General features: G+C 42.1%; 1 protein-coding gene across 29 annotated transcripts in view; it reads left to right on the plus strand.

Annotated features, from left to right (window-relative positions):
• Positions 1-16990, plus strand: part of CLASP1 (cytoplasmic linker associated protein 1) — a 294473-nt gene that overhangs the window by 190439 nt on the left and 87044 nt on the right. For 13 of the 29 annotated variants that reach the window (XM_037849465.1, XM_037849473.1, XM_037849469.1 and 10 more), the window contains 6 exons: positions 2385-2444; positions 4133-4210; positions 5949-6116; positions 6729-6778; positions 7491-7661; positions 9389-9436. In XM_037849465.1, coding sequence (XP_037705393.1) covers positions 2385-2444; positions 4133-4210; positions 5949-6116; positions 6729-6778; positions 7491-7661; positions 9389-9436 — 575 coding nt within the window. Of the gene's footprint in view, positions 1-2384; positions 2445-4132; positions 4211-5948; positions 6117-6728; positions 6779-7490; positions 7662-9388; positions 9437-9931; positions 9956-16990 lie in introns of all 29 variants that reach the window. The other 16 variants (XM_037849471.1, XM_037849479.1, XM_037849483.1 and 13 more) reach the window with 2 other exon arrangements.

A 16990-nucleotide genomic window follows, 5' to 3' on the forward strand; every position in this document is an offset into this window, starting at 1 on the left:
GCAGGGTGGGAGGAGCGGCGGCAGCTGCCGGTAGCGGCTCCGAGGGGGAGCTCGCCGCAGGGGGGGGCGGAAGTGGGAGGCCCCATGCGTCGCAAGATGGCGGCGCAGTGGGCGTGGCTACGACACAAGATGGTGGACCAGCCCCGCCCTGTGAAAGGGCGGGGTCCAAGGCATAAGATGGCGGACTAGCTCCGCCCTGTGAAAGGGCGGGGCCTAAGGCATAAGATGGCGGACTAGCTCCGCCCTGTGAAAGGGCGGGGTAAAGCGCATGCGGTTTCCAGCCCGGCTTAGGGCTGACGTCATCACTAGAGCACTTCCTCCCCTCAGTAGAAGAAGGAAGTTCGCCATTTTGGAGCAGTCTGGGGGGGCGGTTGCAAAGAGGTACAGAGCGCCAAACAAAGAGAGAAAGACAGAAAGGAGGACAGCAAAGTAATGGAGGGGAAGAGGGAGAGCGTTAGGAAGAATGGGGGTCAAAGAAGAAAAGAAGGAGAGGCAGCCGGGATAATGGGGGAAGGGAGGAGCGGCTCCGGAGCGGCGAGGGAGAGGCGGCCCCTAACGCGGAGCGGCGAGGGAGAGGCGGCCCCTAACGCGGAGCGGCGAGGGAGAGGCGGCCCCTAACGCGGAGCGGCGAGGGAGAGGCGGCTCCGGGAGCGGCGAAGGAGAGGCGGCCCTTACCTTGCAGGCGAGGAGAAGGGAAGCTGGAGAGGCGTCCGGGTGAGCGGGCGACCTGCTAAACCGTCGTGTGGAGAATTCCTCACACGGGGCACCAGTTGCGGTCGCGTTTGCTGCTTCGTGGGGGGGGGGGCAGCCGGTTGCTGAACCCTCGGCTCTCGGCGTTGCTCTGAGGGTACCGGCGGCGGGGGCTCTTTCCCGGAGGCGAGGGCGAGGCGGGGGACTGGGCCCTAGTCCCCGGCGGAGGCGTGCAAGGAGGGCGGCGAGAAGGAGCAGGCGGGACACGGTTCTTTGAGGGTGTGGAAAACCAAGAGAGCGAGAGAGCTTTATTAGGCGAGAGCACAAGCTTATATTGGGCGATTAGAGGGCGGGGTAGCTGTAGAGGTCAAAGGCTTGGATTGGTTTAGAGAGGGTGCAGAGGTTGATAGACAGGGGGCGGGAGTTGTTCCGGTAACTGAGCATGCTCACTAGAGGTGGGGGAGTTGCTCTGGCAACGAGGAGTGTCCGAGCAGGACAAGGGGGTGGGGAAAAGGCGGTTCCCTCCGGCAAGCCTCTCCCAACAGTGGTATTTTGGGTGAGGAAATGGGGCCTGCCTCCGGCCTCACTTTCCCAGGCCCGGGGGGCTGTGGAGGGCGCTGTCGCCCGTGCCCACCACCCTCCCCAGGGGCGGATCCGGTCCCCTGGCCCAGGCCCGCCAAGTTGAAGCACGTAATCAGTGTCCCGCAAGAGACGTGGGTAGGAGTAGGTAAAGAAGAAAGTCAAGAAAAATTCAGACTGGGAAATGGCAGGGAGAGAAGTTGGGATAGTGAGGGAAGTAGTTCATTGTCTGTCTTTGGGGAAAGCTCCATCTATGAGCCTCCAGTCCAGGCTGGGTCTCAGGACCAGCCTGTGTCCCCCTACTGCCCTCAAGCCCTGGGCATGGCAGGTAACTGTTACCTGTCTCTGGCCTGCCTTACTCTCTGGAGAGCATCTAGCCTAGGGTAAAGGTTTATTAAGGATTTTTTGAGTGATTACTTGTATGAATTACAAGGTTTGGGATTGGAAGGTTCATGGAAAAGAAAGTCTGGTCATTTCATTAAGGAAAGATTACCTTCTGATTTGTGTTTCCTTGAATGGATTTCTAGGACTATGAAGATTTACTCCTACAAAGATAGGAATCCTGGACTTCAGAAAAAAGGAAATTGTAAGGAGGATAGGACCTAATAATGATGCAACCAAAAGGAAATGAGGCCTGAATTGTTTTTGTGCACAAATCAGGTCGAGAAAGATGAAAGGAAGGATTTGGAAAGATTGAAAGGAGGAAAGCAGCTGAGTAGAGAAAATTGATTTTAGCCACACAACCTAGAACATTCTTTGCCCGTGTAATTAATGCAAAGACCTGGCTCAGCGCTGTGTGCTGACCTTCCTTCCGTGCATGTGCACAGTCATGCGTCCTTTGGTAATGTTGCCGCCAAGCTCGAGTTTCTGGTTAGGGGGAGACCCTTGTCTCCTGCGCTGGGTTTCTGTGACCACCACAGGTATTTAATTACTTTCATTTACTTTTGTTTTCAATCGATTTTCATTCCTTCTTTAGTTGCATTTTTCTACTCATAAAAATCAGGTGAAATTTACCACTTAGAAAAAGTAGGGTTGGGTCACTTGAGATAAAAGCTGTGTTATTTTCACTAACATTAGAAATAACTAAATTATATATATTTCTCTTGACTTTTCAGGCGCTGTTTTGAATTTTTAGATTTACTTCTGCAGGAATGGCAGACACATTCACTGGAACGGTGAGCATCTGTCTTTTTTGTCTAAGTTGACGAGTGACCCACCTGTTTTCTCTAAGCCCTGAAGGAATAAGGATTTGCTTGCATGACCGTTTGTGTTGTTCCTTCTAAAGTGAGCCACATGATATTGGCAGAAGCTTTTAATAAATTTCATCGGTTAAAGTAACAGCATGCCTAGAAATGCAGACAGGTGTACGTTTTAACAACGACAAAACCAGGGTGAACTCTTTTTTGACTCTGAACCTGCTGCATGACATTCCTTGTCAATTCCAAGTTACATGCTTAAAGCTGCTCTCCTGGCAACGTCTGACGCTTAGGGTCCTTGAAGGAATCTCACTCATCTGGAAGTGTTCTTTTTTTTTATCCCTCTGTATTGGAACATCAGAAGTTCTCTTTTTATTCAGAGTGGTGGTGTATGGTGACTTTCACATCATGATGATAAAAAGTAGGGTTGTGGTAGAATTCTTGAAGAAGCATCTCCATATTAATTTTGAGGCTCCTTTGCCATTTTTAGCTTCTATCAATTTTAGGTGCCAGTGCACTTTCTGAGTTCAATTTGGAGAAAGTGGATGATGATGATGATGTTGTGCCACTCATTTTCTAATGGTGTGTACGGTATAATTTGGGAAGAACTCTGGCATATAAATATTACATTGGTGGAATTTTAATAAATCGAGTATACCATGAAGTTGTATTCCAAACTCTAGTGGTCAAAGATGAAACAAAGCCAAAACTCCATGATGTAAAACTTCATCTGAAAATAAATGCTTTGAATCTAGGAGATAGTCACACATTTGTAAAATGTATAAAACTCCTTGTACTTTAATCTTTGGGGTATTATCCCCTCTTTATTTGGTGATGGCTTTGGAATTTAGAGGTGGAAAGTGGACTGAGGGATTTTCTGAGGGGACAAGGGAGCAGAAAAGAAAGTCTGAAGACCTCAGATGTAGACTTTTGTGCTCTGAATTCACCTTTGAGCTCACGGTCTGCAGGTGGGCATGTGCTCACTGAATATTTATGCATGAAGGAATGAGGCAAAGGCCTTGAGTGGGCTGGTAAAGCTGGTCGTAGGATTTATCCTATGAACTTGTTGAAACTATTCATTCTAATTACATCCCTTTTCTCAAAACTCTATTAAATATTCAATGAAATGTTTTGATTTCTTCTCATGGAAAGAGATAACTTAAGAGAATATAGCTGTTTATAAACGGGTTATGTGATTTTATAAAACTTTCCACGTTACATGGTAGTGGAATGTAAAAACACATTCTGTTTAAATACAGAAATGTTAGAGGCAGCTCTTCAGTGTTAACAATTATCTCATGATAATTTCTGTAAAAACTCATTCTGACCATGGAAAGACAGGGTTTCATTGATCTGCTTCAGAAAAGATTGAACTAAATAAGTGTTGCTTGAAGAAATCAGCTGTTTAAAAACAAAATTACACAAGAGGGTAGGCTTATCAAGATCGGGGAGGGTTGAGGAGTGGAATGGGGGTGGGGTTAGGCACAGAGTTGGAAGCAAAAGGATCTACACGGTGTTTTTCTTTTCCAGGCTGCATGTTAGTTTGCTGACTTTGGCAGAGGCCCCAGGTTCAACATTGCCACTGTGAAGTTATTTCCCACACTTGTTTTCAACTGCATAAAACCATATATTTATGATTGTTATTGCTTTCTTTCCTAAATATCTAGACACATATCAGTATTAGCTGAAACAATAAAGAAGGGAATACACGATGCTGATTCTGAAGCAAGGATAGAAGCCAGAAAGTAAGTTTATATTGCACACCACTTCTGTTAACTGCTTTTATGTTTCAGGTTTACTATCTGAATTGCCCCTTTAAAAATCCATTAAGAGTCTCTGTTTGGGGTGATGAAAAGTTTTGGTAACGGGTGGTAGTGTTGATAGCACAATATTGTGGATGTAATTAATATCACTGAATAGTAAACATAGAAGTGGTTAAATGGAAAATTTTGTGTTGTATGTATGTTGACACAATAAAATAAAAAAAAAAACCCGTTAAGTTATTTGAATATGTTTCATTAATCATGACTTCTAAATATGACCAGAAAGGCCACTTAAGACGACTACTTTTGGTTTTTGTTTGGGAGGTTAAGTGCCCAGTCTTGAAAGATTGATGTTATATGAATATAAACAGGACTTACAGACTGTAGAATGCTTATTTTTAAATTTATGAGACATTATCACATGAATCAGAAAAGTGCTTCGATTTGTGGCCACTGTATTCTTTTATTAATCAAGCTCTGTTAAAAGCCAAATCATAATCCATAGTGATTTTTTTGCTTTCCCATGAAAAATCACTGTCACAGAAGACTCTCCCTGCCATCAGGTTTTTGTAAGCATCAAACTGTTTGCTTGGTGAGTTAATCACAGTTGAGGGAGTTGGATTGATCTCTAGTGGTCATGGGTATCACAGCGATAACTTGCCAGTTCCATCTCTTGTTTGAGGTGGTTTTGCCATCTGGCTTGGTTATGTTCCAATCATGTGTCTTTGTCCCCCACATTCTGTTCCTCCCTGAAATAAATTTGCTGTTGAGACTATAAATGCCAGGTGTTTGATGCTGAGACTTCCTCTCTCCTGAGTAATGTGCATAGATACGCACTGCCAGTTTTTCATCTGTGGCTGCTTTTTCTATTCCATAGCTGACGAGCACAGGTTAAAATCTGATCTTACTAGCCTGGGCTGTTCTAGTTTGACATGGCTGCGTAAATGCATCCTGATCCAGAGCTTGTCTTTATTTGACCACCCTCACAGTTGAATTATACTTCGTGTGTCTTGAGTTCTTTGGAAGACCTCTGAAGTGCTTTCTGCTATCTTATCTTGAATAGTTCCTACCAAAATAAGTGATATAATTACCAGTTGCTAAGAACTTTTGGGAATGGATTTGTTAATATCTACTTAATCTCTTTTTATCCTTGTATTTTGTCTGCCCCCCCCCAATTTTTTCTTGTTCTTATTCAGAATATAATATAGATTTCAAGTAGCTCTAAGCATATTTCCAGTTTTCTTTTATCTGCATTATCCAAGGCAATTTTAAATACCTCAAGTCAATGCATGTTAAATTGCATTAGTAAAAGCTGCTGTTTATTGAGCCCCTCCCTGTGTTCCAGGCACAGTTCTAGATGTTTTAGCTCCATCTTCCCTAATGTGCTCCAGTCTCCCATGTTTAGGCCCTTTAATCCGCATTGAATAAATGAGACTGAGGCCCAGTGAAGTAAGGTAACTTGCCCAGTATCAGAAGGCCAGCAAACTGTGAGGTTGGGAGCCACACCGGGACTCTCTTCTTTATACCTTGCTGCTCCTGCTACTAAAGTATACCAAAATAAAACTTAGCCTATTAAAAAAAAAAGAGAGAGGGAACAGAAAGCTCTTAGCAGGTAAGCTGAGGCCTCTTGTCCTAGAAGAGGTTGCGTGGTGTTCCCCGGAGCTTGGTGGGAGCCCGCTGTGGTCCCCTGACGGTAACAGGAAGCTGTGTGTCTTCATAGATGTTATTGGGGCTTCCACGGTCATTTCAGCAGAGAGGCTGAGCACTTGTACCACACACTGGAGTCCTCCTACCAGAAGGCCCTGCAGTCCCACCTGAAGAACTCGGACAGCATCGTGTCCCTGCCCCAGTCCGACCGCTCATCCTCCAGCTCGCAGGAGAGCCTCAAGTAAGGCCTTCAGCTTCATATTTAAGAATGTACTGTAAGGAAACACACATTCTGGCTTTTTTTAAAAACTACATGGGCCTGTTAAAAGTCTCCTGAAGCCCTCACTTTGGGTAGATTCTGATACTAGGTAAGTCACTGTGGGGTGTGGTAGGAAATAGAAGGCCTTGGTCTCTGCCAGAAATATGGTTTTCCATTAAATTTACATCAGTCTGAGCATACAGTGTGGAGTAACAGAAGCGAAGTGGAGGGTAACGTGAACTGTCCACATACATGTTTCCAAGAGCCTTATAGGACAAGGGAAGGGTGGCCCTGGCTTCACGGTTGGAAAGGGAGGGCATTCGACACCTGGGGCTTCCTGTCTTGTCGCCTTCTGTGTTTCTGATTTCTGTGTCTGGTTCTGCCTTGTGTCCCTATCTTCAAAAACAGTCCAAAGTATAAGGCTAAAGCTTTGTCTGAAATTGGGGGCTTATAAGATGACACTTTGAATCCCCAGAAAAAGTCTGAAAACATTGAAATAGTTCTTTGTTATAATTGACTGTTGTAGTTTGCATTTGCACTGATGCAGATAAAATGCACAGTTGATAATAAACCGATGTATCCCTTGACTTTTAGTCGACCACTCTCTGCCAAAAGAAGTCCTACTGGAAGTACCACATCCAGAGGTAAGACTCACAGCCGCAGAGCCGGGGTCCATGGGGGGAGACAGTCCCCGGGAGGCCGCTAGGGTTATCCTCGGGTTGGAAGAGTGTGCTCTTTGCCCTGTGCTCTGACTGTCCTCGGCAGAGCCCCACACTTCAGGGCCTGTTGCTGCCGAGGAGTTCATCGTGAGGGTGACTGTGCAGGCAGGAGTTGAGTGCTGGGTCCTGCCCTTCCCACCCCTCAGCAGACCGGCACCGCCGCAGTGAGCGCTGCTCTGCAGCCCTCATGCTTGATTTGCTTTGAGCAGCAGCAGCATGGTGGCTACCAGAGCTGGGAGCCTGATCCATTTTCCTGCTGCCTCCTGAGAGGGGGAGGTTGTCTAGGAAAGACTGCACTTGACAGTTGGGCTACCTCATGAGGAAACCAGCCAGACGGGAAGATTTCTTTTATCCTTTCACTCTTCCTTGTGTTAACCAGAAATATGGTCCAATTCTTTGGGGTTGATAGCCTTTAATTCCAAGATAACAAGTGTAACAGGTGTGTGTAGTTGCGGCCACCTGGAATTCCCTTCAGCCTTTGCTTCAGTGACCAGGAGAGACTTTTGGTGGCCAGCACTATGTGTTTAGACATTAGTTAAGACTTGACAATTCTTTTCAAGAAAAGCAAAACTTGTTTTAATTTATGTTGAAACTTTCAGTGGAGTCCTTACTAATCTTTCCTCCTTCACCACTAAAGCGTCCACAGTTAGTACCAAATCTGTGTCAACAACTGGATCCCTCCAGCGGTCTCGAAGTGACATCGACGTGAACGCAGCGGCCAGCGCCAAGTCCAAAGTCTCCTCGTCCTCGGGCGTCACACCTTTCAGCTCCGCGGCAGCTTTGCCTCCAGGGTCATACGCATCCTTAGGTAACCATGCCCAGCACCCTTTCTCTCCAGCTCTGTTCCAGTGGTGATATTTATTTAGCCGATGACAAAGGCCAAGACTGAGGACATTTCTCTGCTGCAGGGCCACGTGGCTCAGTGTCGGTGGCTTCTTGCACCTGTTGCTGGTAACAGCCTCCCTGGAGGGGCACCTCCTCTGTCTGCATCCCCTTCCCCTCCCTGGCCAGCCCACGGCTGTGTTGTCCCCACCTCCTGACTCTGGTGGGAGCAAGCCAGAAGGGCCCAGTGAGGGATCCAAGCACAGAGTCCCCAGAAGTAGTCCACATGATTAGAGTTTTCTCAGTTTAAGAATATCACAGTGGAGGGGGTGGGAGGAGGTTCTAAATGAATGTGATGAGCTTAGGTGACATCACTGCCTCTACACGCAAGAGGTGGTCCTTCCATGTGTCGCTGCAGAGGATCGTACCCTTATTGTAAGGGTTGCCCCAGTATTTTTTTTTTTTTTTTTTTTTTTTTGGAGGGGAATTATTTTCAGACCCTCTCTCAAAAAGACATAGTGGTAAGTCAATTACTCATTTTTTCAGCAAATGTTGACCATCTACTACATGTAAGGCTGGTTTTAGTTTATTTCGTTTTATTATTGAAAGAGCCAAGTTGTTCAAAGCCAAAACCTGGAGATTTAGCTGTATTGGTTCTATTTTGGATTTTAAGGAAATGAATAAAATTTAAACTTCATGAAATACTGAGACCAAGTTAGTTAGATGGCTCGCAGACGAATTCCAGAGTTGGTTCTGAAACCAATGTCTTAAGCATTGAAAGGACAGTAAAAGAACCCCGAGGGAAGGCTCCTGGGTGTGCCCTTCCTTGGCTCAGTGACCTTGAGCAGGCCACGGGGGCTCTGAGTCTTTCCCCTACCCCTAAGTTACTGGTAGCAGGAGCCGCCTCACTCAGATCTGCGATGAGGGTAAATGAAATTATGTAACGGCCTTTGTAAACTGTCACCATTCAAAGTGAAAGAAAGTGTGGTGTGACAGGAGCATTTTTCATTTGAGGGTGTATATTCTGGAACATTTGTTAAAACAAATCAGTCTTGTGTCTCCATGGGAAAACTTCATACATTTGGGAAGAAACCCACTGAGAACTCTCCTTTTTCACCAGTTAACTGGTGTTGCTACATTTTACACAGGGGTGTTTATGATATCATGTTGACATGTAGTCACTAAGTAAGGGGGAAACAGCGATTCTTCTCTCCTAGCATAAATCCCTTCTGTTAACTTCAGTTCAGTTTTTAAGTACCCAGCTGTGTTTCAGTCCATTTGATCCACCTGTACTTTTTATGGTTAGTATTTGTTTTGTTGCCCGAAAACTCGAGTACAGACCTTTCAGAGCACTGCGGTGCTGTGTTTCTGTGAGTATTTGCAATGCTGTAGTGTAGCCCAGATTTGCTTTTACTTGCTGTTGAAAGCACCCAGGCCTTTTGGTCTGATGACAGAGGCACCCATGATACATTTTTAGCCCAGTGTTATTTCCTCAATAACAATACTGGAGTTATTCTGATTGTCCTACCTTTTCCTGAGAATTCTGCCACTTACGTTAAAAATGAAAAAAAAAAAACAGCCACCCTGCAGTGACCTACTCCGACTGAGACTTTGTTGAATGACTCCTTGGGCTGACACGTCTGCTGTGGTGTGTCCTGCATCCGTGCAGCAGTGTGCAGCCTTAAAGCTGACGCTCCTTTTCCGAACTTCCAGAGTCCAGCGCCGCGCGGGAAGACCTGGAGTACGTAGGCCTGGACTCAGGTACCTGGCGCTTCAGCTTCCGCTGCTGGACGTGTAGTTGGGATAGGCCTTGCTGGAGCTAGCTTCTCCGGGCTTCCTACCTGCCTCTGCCCTCTCGGCGACTCTTTAGGATTTTGGATTTTAGTGTTTTTTCCTCCGTACTCTGCTAGTACTTTCTTCCAAGAAAAAGGACCTAAGAGGATGAGGATTGGCTTAAAAACAAACAAACAAACAAAACCCCCAATCACTCTTTCAACTGTGGCACTCCCCTGGGTTGCTCTTTTTCTTGTTTTGTTCTCTCAAGGCAAAAACTCACTATACTAAGCTGATTTCGTTATGAGGCACACTTACATGCTTCTGACTCACTTGCTTTGCTGTTGAACTTGTTTCCCTTTTAATTTTATTTTAAATTGTACTTTTGCATTTTTAGTAGCTAATAACATTCTGCTTTTTTATTTTTTGATATTACTAACTGTTCCCTGTTATCCCTTCCCTTGTTTTTTAATTTGCTTAAAGATGGCACTGCCAGTAAAGCGGAGGGTAAGCGGTTTGTTCTGTGGTTGAGGTGTGTCTCTCTTCCCTGGTCCCCTGCACCCCGAGTGTCGTCCTCACTGAGGCCCCCGCATGCCGTGTTGCATGCTGCCCCCCCACTCTCCCCATTCTGTCTCCACTGGGATTTTGTCCATGTCCACCTGAGTTCTCCTCCTCTCCCTTTGTTGTTCATCGTTGTTCTGTGAGTTCTGATGCCTGAGTGCTGTGAGTGGTGGTTAATGCTGAGTCCACGTGGGGTGGGGGGGGGGGGGCACTGGCTCCGCCTTCTGTGCTGCTCTCCTCAGGGGCTGCTTGTCTCCAACTTTATTTCTCCCAAAGAACCACTGGAGATTTTTTTTTTCTTTTTCTTTTTTTTTTTTTTTTGCCCCTTCTCTTCACTTTTGTGGGCCTCTCATGATTTACCTTCTCTTTTTTCAAAAATTAACTTCAGCGTCAATTATTCAGGTTAAAGGCCAGTAAAGGTTTCCCTATCAGGTAATTTAAAACATTTATTTAAAATGCTTTTCTCTCCCCTAAGGATGTTACCGTATTATATGATACCACTTTTATTTTCGTCGCTGACATGTGCCCCATTCATTCACTTAGTGAATAATCTGTCATGTATGAAATGACTTCTACAAGCTGCGTTTTGAATGACACACCAAGGATACCACCTGGAGGTTAAAAACAGACTCTCTTTTTATGCCGTTTTCAAAAAAGTCTTCCTGATTTTGCATTGCCTTTTAAATTTTAGGCATAGCTATTCCAATCTGTACAGGTCGTTGATTAATACATGCTAGACATCAAGATCATCCCTTTATAAAATCTCTGGATAGAAGGCAGAAAGAAAGGAGCTTTGTCTGCTTGGGACAGTGGCTTAAACACACCAAACCTTCAAGTTAACAATTTAATATTAGGGAGCCACTAGTTCATTTTCATACATTATTTAGCCACCCTAAAAGTCTAGTCTGCCTTTTAGTTTTATCTGGCTGTGGGCATAGTTCTTTTAATCCATATACCCCTTCTTAAAGGACTCATAAATTTAAAAATAGCAGTGGAATTATTTTTACATTTTTAGATGAACACGGTCCCATGGTCAGTGTTTCTCAAGCTTACCTCATTGTAAAAATCACCTGGATGCTAGTTTTAAAAAAAAAATACCTGGGTCCTTCCCCTGAAGATTCTGATTCCCTAAGTTTGGAAGGAACCAGGGCATCTTGATTTGTAACAACCCGCCCCCTTCCCCCAAACCTGTGATTCTTATATTTCTCCTTCCCAAAGAAACAATCCTTCGTATTTCCCCAGTCTAGTAGGAAGGAAGTGGAGGGGTGGAATAGAATAAGGTAGACAACATGGGAAGTGAAGATACTATGTAGGAAATCACATTCCTTTCCAGAATGCCCTGATCCTGTTTGCCTATATTACTGAATTGAGTCAGCCTGCTATTGTAGCCAATACTAGGAATTATGACTTTTTTTTTTTATTAGTTGCATAGACCTGAGCTAAAAGATTGCCTTCTCAATTATTGTGCAAAAGATTAAGACAACGAAAAACAAATTCCTTTCTGGTTCTCCTTCTGATAGCAGAAATGTGGGGGGTGATTTTAGGGCCTTTAATTTTATAGAGAATTCAGAATCAGATGGGCCGAGCAGGCCATGTTACCACCTGGCCGACGTTTCATGTGATAATGAGGGGAAAGAAGATGCGTCCCTGGTCGACCTGTGGACTCCACTGCTTCCAAGCTATCATTTACTGCCTGTCTGAGCAGAAATGTGCCATTGTGTCTGAGACAAGAAGAGATAGACATGTCCGTAACTATGAGGCAAAGATAGGGGTTTGAACCAGTAGTTGGATCCTCTGAATCCAAAATTCAGGCACTACATTTGATTGTGGCAACCGCATCACTGTAGTGATTAAGAAATACATATATTTGGAAGTTATTTTTTGTATATATGAAGGAGTCCTCACATTTATGACTAATCAGAAAAACATTTTATAAAGAACTAAAAACTCAACTTTTTAACAAGTTTATTTCCAAGTTATCTTTTTGGTATGTTACATTCAATAATTTGGGGATTTGGAAGAAGGAAGCATTTCTATTGTCTCTTATGTGGCTCCTGAGAAAGTTTGATTAGATGTTGAAGTTGTCTGGCAAATGAACATACTCTCATCTAAGCTTGTTTTTCTTAGCTAATATGCTTAGGAGAGCATTATTCATGTTTGGTTTTTTCCCCAAAAAAATAAATGAACAAGAAGTTACAATGCTTGACTAATCTATAGGTACTGACAACTCATTGTTAGTTTCAGAGAATAATCGTATGTGTTGTTAAGACTCAAAAATCCATGACAGCTTAACAGTTGGTGATTTTCAGATTAACAAAAACTATGTAGCCTCATCTCTTTAGGAAAAGGAACTTAGGTTTTTATGGGAAACAAAACAACGGGCATTATTGTATATTTATCTGAGGAGTCTATTAATCAATTGGCCTTGGTATAAAAATGGAAAAAAATTTATATCTGTATGTGGAGGTAAAAGAGGGTTAATCTTCTGTCTTTAAGAAATATGAGGAAAATTATTCTTTTGGGGATAGAAAAAATTGTAGGTAGCAAAATGTACAAGTGATGAACTTACCAATTGGTGATTCTGTGAAAAATGCTTTTCCAAGAGAAGTTGGATGATCTAATTGTGTCCCCAAGCAATGGGATGTAAAGCAGATTTATGTGTCAGAATGTCCCAATGTGCTGAGATTTGAGGTTTACTTAGGAGACCTTTTAATTTTTATCATCTGTGTAAATTGGGAATTTGCTGATAGTTCTGAAACATAAGGGGGAGAAAAAGCTCTAGTGACAGGAGGCCATCTAGTGGTCTTTCAATTGCCTTGAGACTAAACTGAATTTAGAGATTCCGATCCTGCAAGTTAAACCTGGTGCACAGGTTTAATTTCATCTGTTCTGGGGCTTTTCGAGAAGAATGGCAACGTGATTGAAAAAAATCTTCAGCAATCACTATTAAAAAGCTACTAGATATGGATTTTGTTTTAGTAGTCCATGGAAGTTGAAGGCTTTGTTTTCCTCTAGGCCTGCTTTTCTCTGGCTTGGTTTGTTTGTTATTTGTTGATTTATCTCTTGTCCCTCCAGAATTTTTTTTTCCTGTTGTACAGTTCTCTTTTTTGTATTTCTTATTTTGATATTTCTTATGCTGACCTTCTTCCCCCTTCTTTCACATCTATCTTCTGTGCCTCTGTCACTTAAATAGTCATAATATAGAACTGAAGTATATTTTTTTTATTGGTTGCATTTAGTGAGTAGATTTTGTTTTCCCTAAAGACCACAGAGAATTTTATATTTCTTTAAACCATATACAGGCTCTTATAGTCGCATGGTTGAATCAGTAGAATGAAAAAATCTTTCATTAAATGAATATACATCTGGGTAAGACACAGACAGAGTCCTTCTAAACTATGTAGCTTAGTTCCCGAGAAAGGAAGGGAAGCTCAGAACTGATGGGAAGATTGGAGTGGTGAGCTTGAACTGATTCTTAAGGCTGCCTCGGGGGCTGAGGTGTTCGTGTCAGCCACTAAAGCAGATAGCAAACAACACCTGGGAGTCAAACAAGGTGAAAGTTAGGAGTTGGCATTAAGCCGGCATTGTCAAGGGCCTGTGTAGCCATGAGAAGGTGGACCGGGAAAAGAAATCTCTATCTTCAAAGTTTGCCCTAGCAGAAAAAAAAGCAATTTTCTCTTTTAATTTGAAACTAAGTTCCATTATCATCAGTTACCTGGGGCACCCAGCCTGATGAATTAAAGCAGTCTGGGTTTGTGCCCTCCAAAAGTGCCTGACAGGAGGAAACTCTGAACTCCTGCAAAGCAAGCAACTCACAAATATGGTTCTTCAGGATTCCCACAGATTAGAATCAACCAAATAGGAACTTATGGGCTCAAATTATATCCTTCATCTATGAGAGTGGGGGTAAAATAATAGAATTACTCCCTCAAGGACTTAAGATATTAGAATGATCATTTATGGAATATAAATTAATTATCTTTAAAATATTTAAAAAAAAAAGAAATTTATATTTTCTTTTTAGTAGTAATGTGTAGAATTTGATGGCCCGAATGACCCTTCCAATTGAAAACATATCATTGATCTGGAATGAAAGCAGTAAACCCACAGATCTCCAAACATAAGCAGAAGCAGACATTATGGCAGGTGAGGGCCAAGGCTGAGTTTGACGTTGATGTTTTGGGCTGAACCCTGGAGAGCTTGGACATCTGCTCTGATGACTGTGCAGGCACAGGGGCTGGAGCGAAAACCCAGCCTTCTCAAGACCTCCATGATCGTTGGTGAACAAGAAGTCAACTGCTGAACTGAAGAGGACGACAGGGATTTGGCCTGTCTCAACCTCAGTACTGTGTGGGTCTCCCCTGAGAATCTGCAACCAGAAGGTCGGCCTTCATGCAGGTGTATAGTCAGAATTTACACTGACTTTGTGGTCTAAAAAACGCAGATGAATCAATTTAAAGTGGTTGTGGATTGTTTGTGTCCACAGGACACCATCAGAAGCACACAAAAACCTCTTTGAAGGAATTGAACTTCAGTCCAGATCTTAAAGAGTCCTCATAAAGTTCCAGAAATAAGTGATCATTTCATTTTCAAAGTCGCACAACATAGAAGGAAACAAGGCACCATGAGTGAAAAACAGCAGAAACACAATGGGCAGCAGAATTATAGATCCATGAGCAACTCAGTTATTGCCGTGATCATACAGAGAATATAAAATACCTGCATTTAATGTTTAAAGAAATGAAATATAGAGTTATAAGAATAAAGTTTAGAAAGATGAGAAAAGGAGTTAAACTCTAAAGAATGAAAAAGAAAAATTGGAACTTCTGTAAATGAAAATATAATTATTAAAATTAAAAACCCAGTGGGTAAATCAAGCAGCAGATTAGATGTAGCTGAGGAGATGCAGAATTCAGGGGTCCCCAAGACCACCTTTGGGTTTGATACTTCACTAGAAGGACTCACAGAACTCGCTGAAAGCTGCTATCCTTATGGTTATAGTTTATCACAGTGAAAAGATACAGTTTGAAGTCAGCCATGGGAAGAGGTCCTGAGACAGAGTCCAGGATCTAATGATATGATATTTAAAGGAGACAAATCCAGAGTGTAAGGATATGAATGGTTTAAGAGACAAATTATGAGAAGTATATAGTAAAAGAAAGCTGTTGAAGATTTACTAATAACAGATAAAATGTACTTTAAGGCAATAAGCATTAGTAGATATAAAGAGGATTTTTTTTAGTGTCAGAAAATTCAGTATGTCAGGAAGGCATAATAGTTCTAAATTTTTATTGACCTAATAAAATCATCAAAATATATCAAAATTTATTTACAAACTTACTGTCATATTGGAAGATTTACAAAGATATAAATTTCTGAATAGGTAATAACATTTACATATTTCAAAACTCAGAAAATATAAGGAAGAATACAGTGAAAGGTTTCTCACCCTTCCTTGTCTTTTATTTGTTTAGTTACGACCTATTTCTCTCCCAGACTCAATATGTTACCACTGTCTTTAGGTTTATTTTTATCCGGAGTTTCTTTGCATATGTCAGCAAATATGAAGATCCCCCCCCCTTTTTTTTACATAAAAGATAGCATATTTACATATAATTATGCATTTTATTTTCACTTAATATATCTTGATACTTTCATATTATATCAGAGAGATTTTCCTCTCTCTGTTATACTGTACTTCATTCCACTGTATGGATTAACCTTAAGTTATTTAACCAGTCCCCTATTAATACACATGTGTATTGTTCTTACTGTTCTGCTATTAAAAAATAGTGCTGCTATGAATAACTTTTATGTACATCCTTTTCCATGGGTGCAAATATATTGGTAGTGTAAACTATTCAGAGAGGAATTGTTTGGTCGAAAGTATGTGCATTTGTAATTATGATAGATATTGCCGAATTTCCTTCTGTAGGGGCTATCCTAATTTTCATACCCACCAGCAAAGAATGAGAGTGCATTTTCCCTACATAGTCACCAGAATATAAGCAAATTCTTAGATTCTTTCCAGTCTGATAGGTGACTTCTTGATACCATTTTAATTTTTTTCTTATGAGTGAGGCTAAACACTATTTCATACATTTAAGGGCCATTTCTACTTTCTTTTCTGTTACCCATCTATTCCTAGCTTTTGCCCATTCTTCTATTGGGTTGTTGGCAGTGGTGTGCTGGAGCCAGCTTGTACCAGTTCATGTGAGCTAATCGTTAAATTTTCAAGAATTCTGTGCATCAGCTGACAGCACACCAGTAGTCTGCAGTGTATGATGGTGGGAGTATTTACACCATGGAAATTGGTAAATGCCACGTATCAGCAACCCTGCCCCTAGCCAGTTGTTAAACATTTATCAGCCTGCCACTATTTGTTGGACTGGTTGTTGGTTGCTGCTGTTTTCTTAAATTTGCATACAGTTTTCATCTTGGCCATGCAAAACTTTTAAAAAATTTATGTAGTCAAATTTATCAATCTTTTCTTCTAATGGCTTTTAATTTCAAGTCATAATTTAGAAGGACTTTTCTACTCCAGATTAAAAGAAATTCTCCAGTATTTTCTTTTGGAACTTCTACGGTTTCATAGTTGACATTTAAGTCTTAGAGCCATTTGCTATTTTTCTTGGTGTAAAGTATGAAGTATCAATCTATCTTTTTTTTTCTGTAGGCTACTGAGTTCTTCTAACACCATTTATTGAGTAATCCGTTTTTTCCTCACTAGAGGTTTTAAAGGATTTTAGCATCTTTCTCAGTAATTGAAATATCAAGTAGATACAAAAAATTTAGTAGGGTTAAAGAAGATTTGAAAATCCATTGCACATGATTGCTGTAATTCGTGTGTGTATGTTCACACTGTATTCAGCAGTTGGAGAATATACCTCTTCTTTAAGCAAATATTAAACTTTAAACAAATTGAATCCATGGAAAATCATCAATATAGCCTTAACAACATTTGGTGTACATGCAAAGAGG

Source organism: Choloepus didactylus, chromosome 9 (assembly GCF_015220235.1).
Source record: "Choloepus didactylus isolate mChoDid1 chromosome 9, mChoDid1.pri, whole genome shotgun sequence".
In the NCBI taxonomy this organism is placed as follows: Eukaryota; Metazoa; Chordata; class Mammalia; order Pilosa; family Megalonychidae; genus Choloepus; species Choloepus didactylus.